General features: G+C 59.8%; 1 protein-coding gene and 5 non-coding genes across 7 annotated transcripts; 2 read left to right on the top strand and 4 right to left on the bottom strand.

The window, feature by feature from the left end:
• The first annotated feature begins 4,042 nt into the window (after positions 1-4,042).
• HES7 (hes family bHLH transcription factor 7) lies at positions 4,043-9,207 on the top strand. Of its 2 annotated transcripts, XM_047706560.1 has the most exons (6): positions 4,043-4,075; positions 4,661-4,936; positions 5,310-5,376; positions 7,357-7,452; positions 8,034-8,121; positions 8,445-9,207. In XM_047706560.1, the coding sequence occupies exons 2-6, from the start codon at positions 4,875-4,877 to the stop codon at positions 8,903-8,905; spliced, it is 774 nt and encodes a 257-aa protein (XP_047562516.1). In that variant the 5' UTR covers positions 4,043-4,075; positions 4,661-4,874; the 3' UTR covers positions 8,906-9,207. The 2 variants fall into 2 exon arrangements, with proteins under 2 accessions (XP_047562516.1, XP_047562517.1); XM_047706561.1 differs by lacking the exons at positions 4,043-4,075; positions 4,661-4,936; positions 5,310-5,376 and adding an exon at positions 6,331-6,417.
• Positions 4,620-4,690, bottom strand: TRNAG-GCC (transfer RNA glycine (anticodon GCC)). The gene has a single exon. It is a non-coding gene; the product is annotated as a tRNA-Gly (tRNA).
• Positions 9,208-9,475: 268 nt separating the features above from the next.
• Positions 9,476-9,562, bottom strand: TRNAR-UCU (transfer RNA arginine (anticodon UCU)). The gene is given in 2 exon segments: positions 9,476-9,511; positions 9,526-9,562. It is a non-coding gene; the product is annotated as a tRNA-Arg (tRNA).
• A 489-nt stretch (positions 9,563-10,051) lies between these two features.
• Positions 10,052-10,133, top strand: TRNAL-UAG (transfer RNA leucine (anticodon UAG)). Its single transcript has one exon. It is a non-coding gene; the product is annotated as a tRNA-Leu (tRNA).
• A 427-nt stretch (positions 10,134-10,560) lies between these two features.
• Positions 10,561-10,632, bottom strand: TRNAQ-CUG (transfer RNA glutamine (anticodon CUG)). The gene has a single exon. It is a non-coding gene; the product is annotated as a tRNA-Gln (tRNA).
• Positions 10,633-11,121: 489 nt separating this feature from the next.
• Positions 11,122-11,194, bottom strand: TRNAK-UUU (transfer RNA lysine (anticodon UUU)). Its single transcript has one exon. It is a non-coding gene; the product is annotated as a tRNA-Lys (tRNA).
• Between the last annotated feature and the right edge of the window lie 179 nt (positions 11,195-11,373).

Genomic DNA, 11,373 nt, shown 5'->3' on the forward strand with positions numbered 1-11,373 from the left:
ACAAACCAGGCATGGTGTCCCTCAAGACTTTCCTGCCAGCCGATCTCTGCTGGAGAGCTCTTCCCCCAGGCATTCTGGCCGCTCTCCCCTCCTAAATTTCACCTTCTCAGTCCTTCTCTGCTCATACCCTCTGCAGTTACAGTTCCCACTCTCCCCTCCTTTGCTGGCTTTTCTCCAAAGCACTTAACCACCACCTCACAATCCATTTTGCATTATGTTCCTGTGACTGTTTCCCCTACAACAACGTCTGGCCTGTTAGAGTGGGGATTATCCCGTTTTTGTTTTGGGCTCTTTGGTGATTTCCATCCTAATTCTTCCCTTGCCCCCCACCCCCCAACCCCAGGGCCTGGTCCTCCTACTTCCCAACCCCCAAACCCCTAGGACCCAACCCTCCAGGAACTCCCCCTACCCAGGACAGGGTGTGGGGGGGGTGTCCCAGGAAGCCAGCCTCCCCTTTGAAGAACAAAGAGGAAGGAGCCGAACCTTGGAACCCAGGCCTGGGGAGACATCCCAGCGGGGGAGGGGAAGCTCCGGACATTCCACCAGCTGTGCTGTCTCAGTTCCTGGCCCCGCCTCCCGCCTCCCTGGGGGCCCAGCACGTGTGGGACACGAGCTCCCCTCCCTCAAGCCCAGATGCTGTCACTGTCGAGATGGCGGTGGCCAGGAAGAGGCGGGAGGCCCAGACACCCATACACACACCATGGGCAGTGGAGCCACAGCCAGTCCTACAGGGACAGAGGCCTGCAAGCCACACAGAAACCCCCACCCCAAACCCTCAGAAACCCTGGGCCTCTGCCTGGAGGGTGGCCTCTCCCCTTCAGATCTGCAGCGGGAGCCACAGCTGGAGAAAAATGTGCAGCCGGGACCCTGGGGCTCAGGTTTTGAGGGTCTGACATGTCTATAATTTGGGAGGGGGCTTTTAAAGAAAATAATACAAAAATAATAGTAAATAGTATTTTTGTACTGAGATCACAACTCACAAATTGAAACCGTAGACAGATGCCACCAATGTCACCAAGTACAGAAAAACAGCTTCTTTGCATTCATGAGCTGCCTTCACGTCTCTGTACTACTTTCCACAGAGTAGCTACTGGTTCTATGTCCAACCTTGCTCTCCTCCACCATCCATGTACTTACAGTGACAAGAGCCACATGACGCGTTCATATGGTGTGTGCCCTGGCTTTGTGCCTTCATGGCACAAGGTCTGGTGATGGACACAGGTGATGGGAGCTTCCTGGAACTCGTTCCCACACTGGGGTAGCCGGGCGAACCCACTATACGTGGAAGTCCCTGGGAACCACTTTGACATAGCCCACGAAACTAGACATTGTATGTCTCTCCAAGTCACCTTTCCCGTAACTGGATCCTAAAATGGTGACAGCCACTACAGCCCCAGAGGGAAAGAGTGGCAGGCGGGCAGAGTGGACAGAGACAATGGTCTTCACCGTTTACAGCTAAAATATCTTATTTTTGCTAGTTTTATAGAAGCACATGGCCATGTGAACACGTTTTCTAGGGCCTTCCCCGCCCCCTTCGAAGCCTGTGTAAGGGGGGGGGGTGTCCTGAAGTATGAAATGAATTAATTTCGTGGTGAATTGGCCTCCGCACTTGAAACTTTGGATCCCACATTTCAAATGGACTTAACCTGCCAAGAAATCCTACTCCTCTGGCCTACGAGGCTTTGAGGCTTTTCCTACTCTGCCAAATGAACGTTTCCCACCTTCTTCTTCCTCAAAGGACCTTATAAGCACTCTCCCCTCCAGCAGTGAGCTGGACTCTTTCTTCTTTGAGGAAATGAGAGCAACCAGGAGAACCCGTCTCACCCTTCCTGCACCCCAGCTGACCCACACCCTCTGACTCCCCCCATCTCCCTGTGGGTGAGGAGCCTGCCCTGCTACCTGAGGCTGATTTCTCTACCAGGCACAGGAGTCTACCGTCCTGCCTGTGCCCTCCACCCTGCCCTCACTTCCTGGGCTACTCCCTTTATCTTCCAGGATGGCCCGTGTCCCTGGGTGCCACACACTATTCTGCTCACCATTCGTGGCAGAACTTGCTGGAGACGTCTACAGTTGCTGTCTCCCTGCTTTCACCCCCATTCTTCAGTCAGTCCCCCTTAGTGGGGCTACACTCAGGATCCCCTCCCCACAGGTCATCTGTGATGTCCAAGATGTTAAGCTGATGGTCCCTTCGCTCTCACTCTCATCCTTATCTGACCTCCCAGCAGCTTAGCTAGAACAGGTGGCTCCTTCCTTTATACACTTGCTGTTCCTGGCTTCCCAATTTTCTGTCCCAGGGATGCCGGCCTGGGACAAGCTCCCACTCCTTTGGCTTTTCTGCTGCCTTCCCCATCTGTCTAGATTCCTTTGCCAGTTCCTCTCCTCCACCACCACCACCACCTTCTCCTCCTCCTCCTCCTCCTCCTTCTCCTCCTCTTCCTCCCCCCCACCCCCACTAGCCTCTAAGTGATGGGGGGAGGGGAGGTGTCCAAAGCTCCTTGCTCAGCCCCTCTCTTTTCTCTTCACATTCTCTCCCTGGGTGCTCTAGTCTCTTAGCATTAAACCCATCTATCTCCCAGTGACCCACCCACATTATCCTCTACCTCTGACTCCCAACTTCATATATCCTTGGCCTACCTGTAGTTTCCACTTGGATGTCTAAGGGGATCTCAACTAAGCTAACTAGAGAGTAATGTTTGGTCTCTCTCTCTAAACTTTTCCCAAAGCTCCACTTGCCCGGCATTTGCCCATTTGCCGTCGCAGTAAAAGGCACCATCATCCAGCCTGTTACTTAAGCCAAAAACCAAGAAGTAACCCGTTCACTTCCGTCTCCACTGCCTCCACCTCGTACAGGCTAACATCAATGTCTTGCCTAGAAGGCTGTTCCAGCAACCCAGATGATCTCCCACACAGCAGCCAAAGGGGTCATTTAAAAGAGAAGTCCGTGAATATGACTTTGCCCATTAAAACCCTCCACTTGCTTTCCCTTGCACTTAAGAATAGAATCCAAAGTCCCTGCTGAGTTTCTAAAGCTCTGTGTGATGGGGCCCGTCTCTCCCTCTTATCTCTGCTTCACTCCAAATCCTTCCTGCCAGGGACATTGGCGCTCCTTCTGTAGTTCCCACAAGCAAAGTCCATTCCTGCCACAGAGCCTTTGCACTTGCTGTGTCTGTCACCTGCTTCTTTCTGCGGGATCTGCTGGGCTGAAATATCTCCTCTTCCTAAGGCTGTCTCTGACCACCCAGAGAAAAAAAAAAGCAGCACTTCGCTCTCAAGCCATTACCTTAGCCCCTGCGGTAGCCAGACCCCACACCCCCAGGCTAGTAACTATATTATTTTCTGCGTTCTTCGTTATTTTCTGTACTCCCCTCCCCCCATAATGCAGGTTCAGGAGAGCCCAGACCCAGTGCACCCTCAGTGCCTACCCGTACTTGGCACCCAGGAGGCTCTCCATAAATACTGACTGAGTAACTGGGCAGCGGCGCTCGCAGACAGATGCCCAGATTGTTGTACAGTTTCCTGCTGGGAGCCACGGTCGCGGCTGCGAGTAGCCAAGAGAGCATCGCGCCACTGACACAATCCAGAGACAGGATTCACCCCCAGGTGAAACAGGCTGAAATGGACAGAGGGCAGAAAGCCGAGACCGAGCAGGCCCAGGGCGAGCTCGGGAGAGAGACCCGGAGGCCCGGGCCCGCAGGAGTCCGGGCAGCCGCGGAGCCTAGCGGAGAGAGCGGCGGCGAGCCGGGGACGCGGGGGGGGGGGGGTGTCGTCCCCGCACCATCTCCTCCTCCGCCCCAACTCCCGCCCCGCTCCCAAGTGGCCGCAGCAGCTGGCGGGGGCGCCCGGCCGCCCGCCGGCCCGACGCGTGCGGGATCAAAGCGGCGGGGAAGGAGCGGGCGGAGAGGCGGCGGGGAGCCCGGAGGTGCGAGCGAGCTTCCCAGGGGTCGGCAGGAGCGTGGGAGCGCAGAGTGCCGGGAGGGGACAGAGACCCGGAGAGACGACGAGAGATCAGAGACCCGGCGCGCCAGAAACGAGCCGCGCGGGCGGGAGCTGCGGAGCTAGAGACGCGCGGACGCAGGTGCAGACCCGGCGAGACCGCGCGGACTTGCCGGGACACCTGGCTAGAGATGCGGCCGCCGAGCGCGCGGCGGGGAGGGGTGCGGCCCAGGAAGCCGGCGGCACCGAAAGGCCGGGCCCCACGGACGTGGAAGAAGCAAGCGCGCTTCGGAGAGAACAGAAGGCAGAAGAGAGCGAGCGCGGAAGAGAAGGGCCAGGAGAGCGGGGACTTGGGGAGCGCAGGGCGGGAAGGCCCCGCCCCTCCCCCCGCGGAGGGTGGGAGGACCCCCGGGGCAGGGATCCGAGCGGCGGGTCCTTTCTCAGGGTCACGCCTGCGGAGGTGCGGGGCCGGGGGGTGGAGGGGGGGGTGTGGAAGGCACGCGGCTCGGAGGGAGGACCTTGGGAATCCTGATCGGAACCCAGAGCCTCCAAATCTGCCATAGGGTAAAAAACTCGAGTATTAATATTTGCTAGAAATGTTAGACGGAGATGCTTCTCATACATTTTATCAGACTTCTCCCTTATCTGGGGACAAGAGGGAGGAGAGAAAAGAAAAGCCGAGGCTCTGCATTGGCCGGGAATCGAACCCGGGCCTCCCGCGTGGCAGGCGAGAATTCTACCACTGAACCACCAATGCAAGTGGCCAATGGCTTTTGGGGACTCTACCTGAGCTTGGAAGAGATGGAGGTGGCGGTGCTCAGGCCGAAGGTGCCGGCCGGGGGCGCGGCGGAGGAGTGGCCCCGGGTAGCTGACGGGGGTGGAGCGCCAGGCTAGCCTTCCTCCCGCCCGGATCCGGCCGCCCGGCCATAAAGTCGCCCCATATGGTCAGGGGCGGCCCCACACCCGGGTGCGAACAGCCCGGGGCCCCGAGCCTCGCGTGCAGGTGAGAAAAACTCAGCCCGAGCGCAGGTTCCCAAGGAGGGGGGCGAGGAGGGCTGCTGGGGACCACACATCTGCGCTCCCATTTGGCCCAGGTAGGGGGAGGTGGGATAGACCGGAGGCCCCGATCCCAGATGGGAGCGCCCTCCCCAAGGTCTGCGTCTGTCCGGGTTCGGGCTTTGGCGAGGCAGGCTCCGAGAAAAAAACAAACCAAAACAAAACCCCAAGGTGTGGAGAGGCCCTGGGAGGGCGGGAGGGCCTCGTCGGCCTCTGACTCCGCAGCTTATCTTCCGACTGGGTCTGCAACCTTGTCTTTGCGCGTCCTTGTCCCGGGCAGTCCGGCTCACCCGCGAAAATCTCTGATTTTATCTTCTCAGACATTTTATCCGGAAGCCTCCGAGTGCTCACGCACCGTTCTGCAGTGCGTCGTGTTCTTGGTTTGAGGTGGGTGTTGATGATCGCTTTTTGTATCTTTCTTGTCTCTTTAAGAAAACTGCCTGCTCCCTGCTCCCCCCTCCGCAGGAGGGGTCCCCAGGAGCAAGCAATATGAGCACGACTTATATCAGGTGGCCTGGAAACCACACGCTGGGACCTCCTATAATTAGTTTTGAATCAAATACTTCTAAGTGGGAAGGTGTCTCCACCCTTGCTCCCTCTTTCTTGCGGGTCGTGCTCTTTCCCAGTCCAGCCATCAGGCACTGTGACCCTCTCTCCCCAGTGTCTACTTCACTCTGCTCTATTGTGGCACTTGATAACACACCGGCTTTTGCACTCGGTCCTGTAAGGAATAAGCTGGGCCTCTGGTGCTTATGTCAGCTGCGCCAACCCAAGCCTAGACCAGGGTGCGCAGAGTTGGGGGAATCGAAGAAGGTTCACTAAGATCGCACAGGGAGACTCGTTCGCTCCGGGCTGGGCCCCAGTTGACTCAGATTAGCCCAGCACGCTCAGGTTGCTCCCTTACACAATTAGGAGGTGGATTTTGGGGGAAGGTGTATAAGGTCCGGTCTGCGGGCTGAGGGATGCTGACTTTTATTTCAGAGTGGGGGGGGGGGGACAGAGAACTCCCAAGAAAGCTGCGATGGGGGGGGGACTCTGAACTTCATTCCTGAGGCCGGTCCCAAATCACTTCACCTCCCTCTCCCCCTAATAACCTCCTCCTTTCAGCTGGGTTCCGCCTCATTATACAGCCTTAAGGGTCCTTAAACCAGACGGTGCTGCATTGGCCCCTCATTTCCCACACTCCCAGGCCAGTTCCACTCCTTCCCCTCCCCCCTCGCGCTCCTCCCCTTTCCGGGAGCCTCGTGCCCCGGGCCGCGCGGGCAGGGAGCTGGGTGCCGAAGGGGGCGGGTCCGGGTCCTACACCGCCCCCCCACCCCAGGAGCCCGCGGGATATAAGGAGCCCGGAGGGCAGGGGCTCGGTCCACACCAGGGTCCAGAGGAGCAATGGTCACTCGGGATCGAGCGGAGAATAGGGACGGCCCCAAGGTGAGAGGCGGGAGGGAAGGGAGCAGAGGTCCCTGGTCCGGTCCGGGGACCCCGTCCTTGAGACCCTGGGTGAGGAAAGAGGCTCAGTCGCAGGGTTGGAAGGGGGGGAGGTGCATGGGGGAACCCAGGGCGCCAGGAGCTGGGAATGAAACTGCATAGTATGAAGAAGGGGACGGGGTCAGAGCAGGGGCTGCGTGGGCAGCAGAAGTAGAGGTCTTGGGTTTGGGTAGTGGGACGCGGCACCTTGCGGCTTGCAGGGCGTGGGGAGCCGGGAATTTGAGTGAAATAAGCGAGGGGAGCACAGAGCTAAGGGAGGCGGGTGGAAACAAAAAGCGGAGAGGCGAGGCACTTGCTCCGCGCGCGTCGTGATCCAGAGCGGGCCCAGTGCAGCCTTAAAGAGAAGGCCTGGAAGGCACTGGTTCCAGAGGCCTGAGACTGGGTGGAAACTTTTAGAAGCAGTGGAGAAAGCTGACTGCATAGACGGGTTAGAGGGAGAAGAGGAGGCGCGGTCGCCCTGGGTATCTCCCTTTCTACACTCAGGGCCGGAACTCAGAGCCCGGCACCTTGCGGGCCACGTGTCTAGGCGCAAAGAGGGCCCGCAAAGTTCTCCACTGAGACAGAGAGACTGCACGAGACGGAGACGTAGAGAGAAAAGAGGAGGAGAAGGAGAGACACAGAGGGGAGGAGGGAGGCCAAGACTGAGAGAGGAGAATGCAGAAGACCCGGGAGAGAGAGGAGGCGAGCTACAGACATTGACCCTGCGGGCGCTGGGAGGGAGGGGGAGCGGAGAGGGATCCAAAGGGCCCGGCCGGAGGCTTTCTCTGGGGTGTCCGGGAAGGACTGGGCTTGGGACTCTCCCAGCGGCGGGATCCGCACGCCCGCGCGGCCGCGCTGAGTCTCGGTCCGGTCGGCCCGCTCTCCCTTTCCTGGTGGTCGCAGATGCTGAAGCCGCTGGTGGAGAAGCGGCGCCGGGACCGCATCAACCGCAGCCTGGAAGAGCTCAGGCTGCTGCTGCTGGAGCGGACCCGGGACCAGGTCAGTCCTTCCGCCGTCCCCGGACCGTCCCCAGCGTCCCGTCCTCGCGTCCCAGGGCTTCCTTCTGGGGTGGGGACACATGCTGCACTGGCGACCCAGGCCCCAAGGCATCCTGACCCGAGCCCCGCCCTTGGAATCCCATCCCAGAGCCCCCTCTCGCTCTCAGAACGCGATCTTCATGGCCACCCCTCGGGTCTGTAAGTTTCACACCCGGCCCTGTAAATTTCACTCCCAGGGTCGGTCAGTTTTCAACCTCTGGGTCTGTAAACGCTCCCCCTCCCCACCCGCTCAGAACAGCAGGCAGGGTGGTTAATTTCAGTCCCCGGGTTTGCTGTTTCAAACCCCCTCCTCGCACTGGGGGTTGGTTTCCTGCCCTCGGGTCGGACGCTGTAGTCTCACGGTTTCCCGGGTCCATTCTTGGTCATCGCCACTCCGCATTCGGTCGCGCGCTCAGTGGGCAGCGCGCACACGCGATCGGGGGCACCCCCAGCTCCCGCATCCCCCCTCCCTTCTTCCCCCTGCCACTTCCCCCTCTCTCCCCACCCCTCTCTGTCTTTGCGCCCTCCCCCTCCCGTCTGTAGAACCTCCGCAACCCGAAGCTGGAGAAAGCAGAGATACTGGAGTTCGCCGTGGGCTACTTGAGGGAGCGAAGCCGGGTGGAGCCCCCGGGTACAGCGCGGGGGTGGGGCAGCGGAGGGCGGGAGGGGGGATTCACAGAGGCCCGGGCCGGGGTAGCTGGGGCGGACCCTGCGATGGACGGTGGGCTTGGGAGTGGTAGGCTCTGCTCCGAGGCGAGGTTAATAACACCCGCGCGTGTCTGTCTCTGTGTCTCCCTCATTTTCTCCCTCTGTCCGTCCATCTGGCTTCCTGTCTCTGTCTGTGCGGCTGTCGCGCCTCGGTATCTCTGCGCCCCGCCCCTTCCCTCACCCCTGCTGGGCCCCTGCCCTGCCCGCCCGCGCTCCCGCCGGCCGCACCCGCCGCCGCGGCTCCAGGGGTTCCCCGGTCCCCAGCCCAGGACGCCGAGGCGCTCGCCAGCTGCTACTTGTCCGGCTTCCGCGAGTGCCTGCTTCGCCTGGCGGCCTTCGCGCACGACGCCAGCCCGGCCGCCCGCGCCCAGCTCTTCTCCGCGCTGCACGGCTACCTGCGCCCCAAGCCGCCCCGGCCGGAACCGGTAGATCCGAGGCCCCAAGCGCCGCGCCCACCGCTGGACCCCGCCGCCCCGGCGCCCGGCCCCGCGCTGCACCAGCGCCCCCCAGTGCACCAGGGCCTCCGTAGCCCGCGCTGCGCCTGGTCCCCGTCCCCCTGCTCGCCCCGCGCCGGGGATTGCAGCGCGCCGGCGCCCCTCACCGGACTGCTGCCGCCGCCGCCGCCGCCGCCGCCGCCGCACAGACAAGACGGGGCGCCCAAGGCCCCGCCGCCCCCGCCGCCCGCTTTCTGGAGACCTTGGCCCTGAGCTTTGGGGGGTGGGATGGGGGCGGGGGCTGGGGGTGAGGTAGAGACTCCAGCCCGAGGGCAGCAGAGGGACCCGGGCGTCGGGGCGAGCAGGTGTTGGGGAGGGCGGCGGGGCGCGCGGGCGCAGCGCGCGGGTGAGATGTGGTCTATATTAGAGTATCTATATAAATATATATTTCCCCGGTTTCTGTCCCTTTTCCCTGCCCCCCCCTTGCGTCTAGGATTGTACCCTCTCTGCCCCCGGCCCAGCCCCAGCCCCTTCCCGAGTCCCTAGTGCATGGAATAAAGTGGTTATTAAATCCCCGTGTGTCCCCGAGCCAGGGGCCTGCCTTTATGTCGGCGTCCACGCCCACTTTCCTTCTGTCTCCCTTTCCTTCTGTCTCCCGCCCCTCCCAGTCCTGCTCTCCACGGCCCAAGCCCCGGGGCAGACAGGTAAGTAAAGAAGAGAGCAGAGCGGAGACTGAGGTTGGAGCTGAAACAGGTGGAAAACACTGAAATAGGGAAGGGGGAGCAGGGATGGGAACCTTTAAGGAAAAACCAGATAAAGAAGGAAAAAAAATTGAAATAAAATCGACTCTGGTGGGATTCGAACCCACAACCTTTGAATCGCTCTTTCGTCACTAGAAGTCCAATGCGCTATCCATTGCGCCACAGAGCCACCTGGCGGGCGGCGGCGTCTGACGACTTACGGGTACTAGCATGGGCAAGGGGCGGGGAGGGAGAGGGGTGTGAGGGAATTGGGCGGGGCATGCCCGCAGCGCGTGGTTGGGATCTCGCAGGCCTGCCGGGGAGAGGTAGCGGGCCAGAAGCGCGAGAGCCAAGTGGCAGTGCGGGCGCGCACGGGTGGAAGACACAGGGAGCGAGAGCAACCGAACAGGAGCGAGCGAGTACATGGCTCCAGCTGCCCGCTTGGGGGGTGCTTCCCGCCCAGGCGCACCCCGCCCCCAGATGCGGCCCCACCCACGAAAATAAACTTGTTTCGCTGCAAATATCCGTGTGTCTCAATTTCCTCCTCTCTGTTTCGCCGTTCGCTGCTCCTGGGTCTGCGGTTTCCGAAGAAGGCCCAGGGACTTAGCACGGCTACCACAGGCCTGTCTCGCCCCTCTAGTCTCTTAGGAAGACCGCGGGGAGGACTCGCTTCCACGCGGGTAGCGTGGCCGAGCGGTCTAAGGCGCTGGATTTAGGCTCCAGTCTCTTCGGAGGCGTGGGTTCGAATCCCACCGCTGCCAAGATGGAGTTTTTCTGGTGGCCTCCGTACCCTAGAACTCAAAGCAGCCGGCCTCTTCTCCGCGGGATGTATGCTCCTTGTTTTTACGAGGACTTCGTGCAGGGTCGCAACGCACCATCCCCTTCCTAGTCTTCGGGACAGCGTGGGTGGTGCTAGGCAGGACCCTGTGGGAACTGCCCGAGAGGCCTTCGGTTCTTCGTAAGGTGTCCTGAAATTGCGTTCTTCTCTCTCAAAACCCGCGCAACTTGCTGTATCTGTACTCTGCTCTGCTGGTGAGCAGGAGGCTCCGATTACTCAGTCTGGGAAGCCCACAGGACAACGCCTTCTTTTCCTTTCCTTCTCAGGTCCTCTCCGGGGACAAGGGAAGCTCATACACGAAACTGATAAATAACAGAGCCCGGGTGGTATGGAGTAGAGGCAAAAACGAAAGGTTCCACCGAGATTTGAACTCGGATCGCTGGATTCAGAGTCCAGAGTGCTAACCATTACACCATGGAACCCGTTCTTGCAGAAGCTTTTCTGGAAGTGTATATATTACTGAAGTTCTTGCTCTGCGCCTCCCCGCCCCACCCCCGCCCCCCATTCTGCCATTCCCAGAAGACAAAAGAAAACAAAAACACCTTCCCCAACCGATGGGCACTTCCCTGGAGCACCTGAAATACGAACTGAGATGCGCGGTGATGTGTAAAATACACAGTATACTTAGAAGACACAATACTTACTGAAAAGAAGATTGTTAACACTTCATTAACAATTTAAAAATACTGATTACGGGTTAACATGGTAAGATCTCATGGGGTTAAATAAAATGTTATTAAAATTAATCTCACCTGGTTCATTCTCGAAGATGCTTACTTGAACGTTTAAATTCGCAGAAACATGTAACAGCACTTTTGTTATCTTCCCCCCCCCCCCCGCCCTTGGTTTTGTTTAAAGGAATACAGCTAACACGCCTCCCTCTTTAAAACAGGGGGGGGGAAAAATGCAGACGCCCGAACAGGGACTTGAACCCTGGACCCTCAGATTAAAAGTCTGATGCTCTACCGACTGAGCTATCCGGGCTCTGGCTGAGTTTTTCAGCTCCTACCTATAAGAGCTATTCACCCGCGGAAGTCCCGGCTCCCGGAAACCGAGGCCGAGGGCACGCACGAGCACAGCGCTCCCGGCGCGCACTAGGAACGAGCGGGAGCAGCCCAGCGACTGCAGCCGGCGATCCGCCCGCCTCTCTCGAGCACCGTCCC

The sequence above is a fragment of the Lutra lutra genome, chromosome 16, assembly GCF_902655055.1.
Source record: "Lutra lutra chromosome 16, mLutLut1.2, whole genome shotgun sequence".
Lineage (NCBI taxonomy): Eukaryota > Metazoa > Chordata > Mammalia > Carnivora > Mustelidae > Lutra > Lutra lutra.

Bases quoted from the DNA above. Each gene is read 5' to 3' on its own strand.
- HES7 (XM_047706560.1), top strand. From the start codon at position 4,875: ATGGTCAGGGGCGGCCCCACACCCGGGTGCGAACAGCCCGGGGCCCCG. The intron at 4,937-5,309 runs GTGAGAAAAACT...TTATCTTCTCAG, and splicing joins GCCCCGAGCCTCGCGTGCAG to ACATTTTATCCGGAAGCCTC. The intron at 7,453-8,033 runs GTCAGTCCTTCC...TCCCGTCTGTAG, and splicing joins TGGAGCGGACCCGGGACCAG to AACCTCCGCAACCCGAAGCT.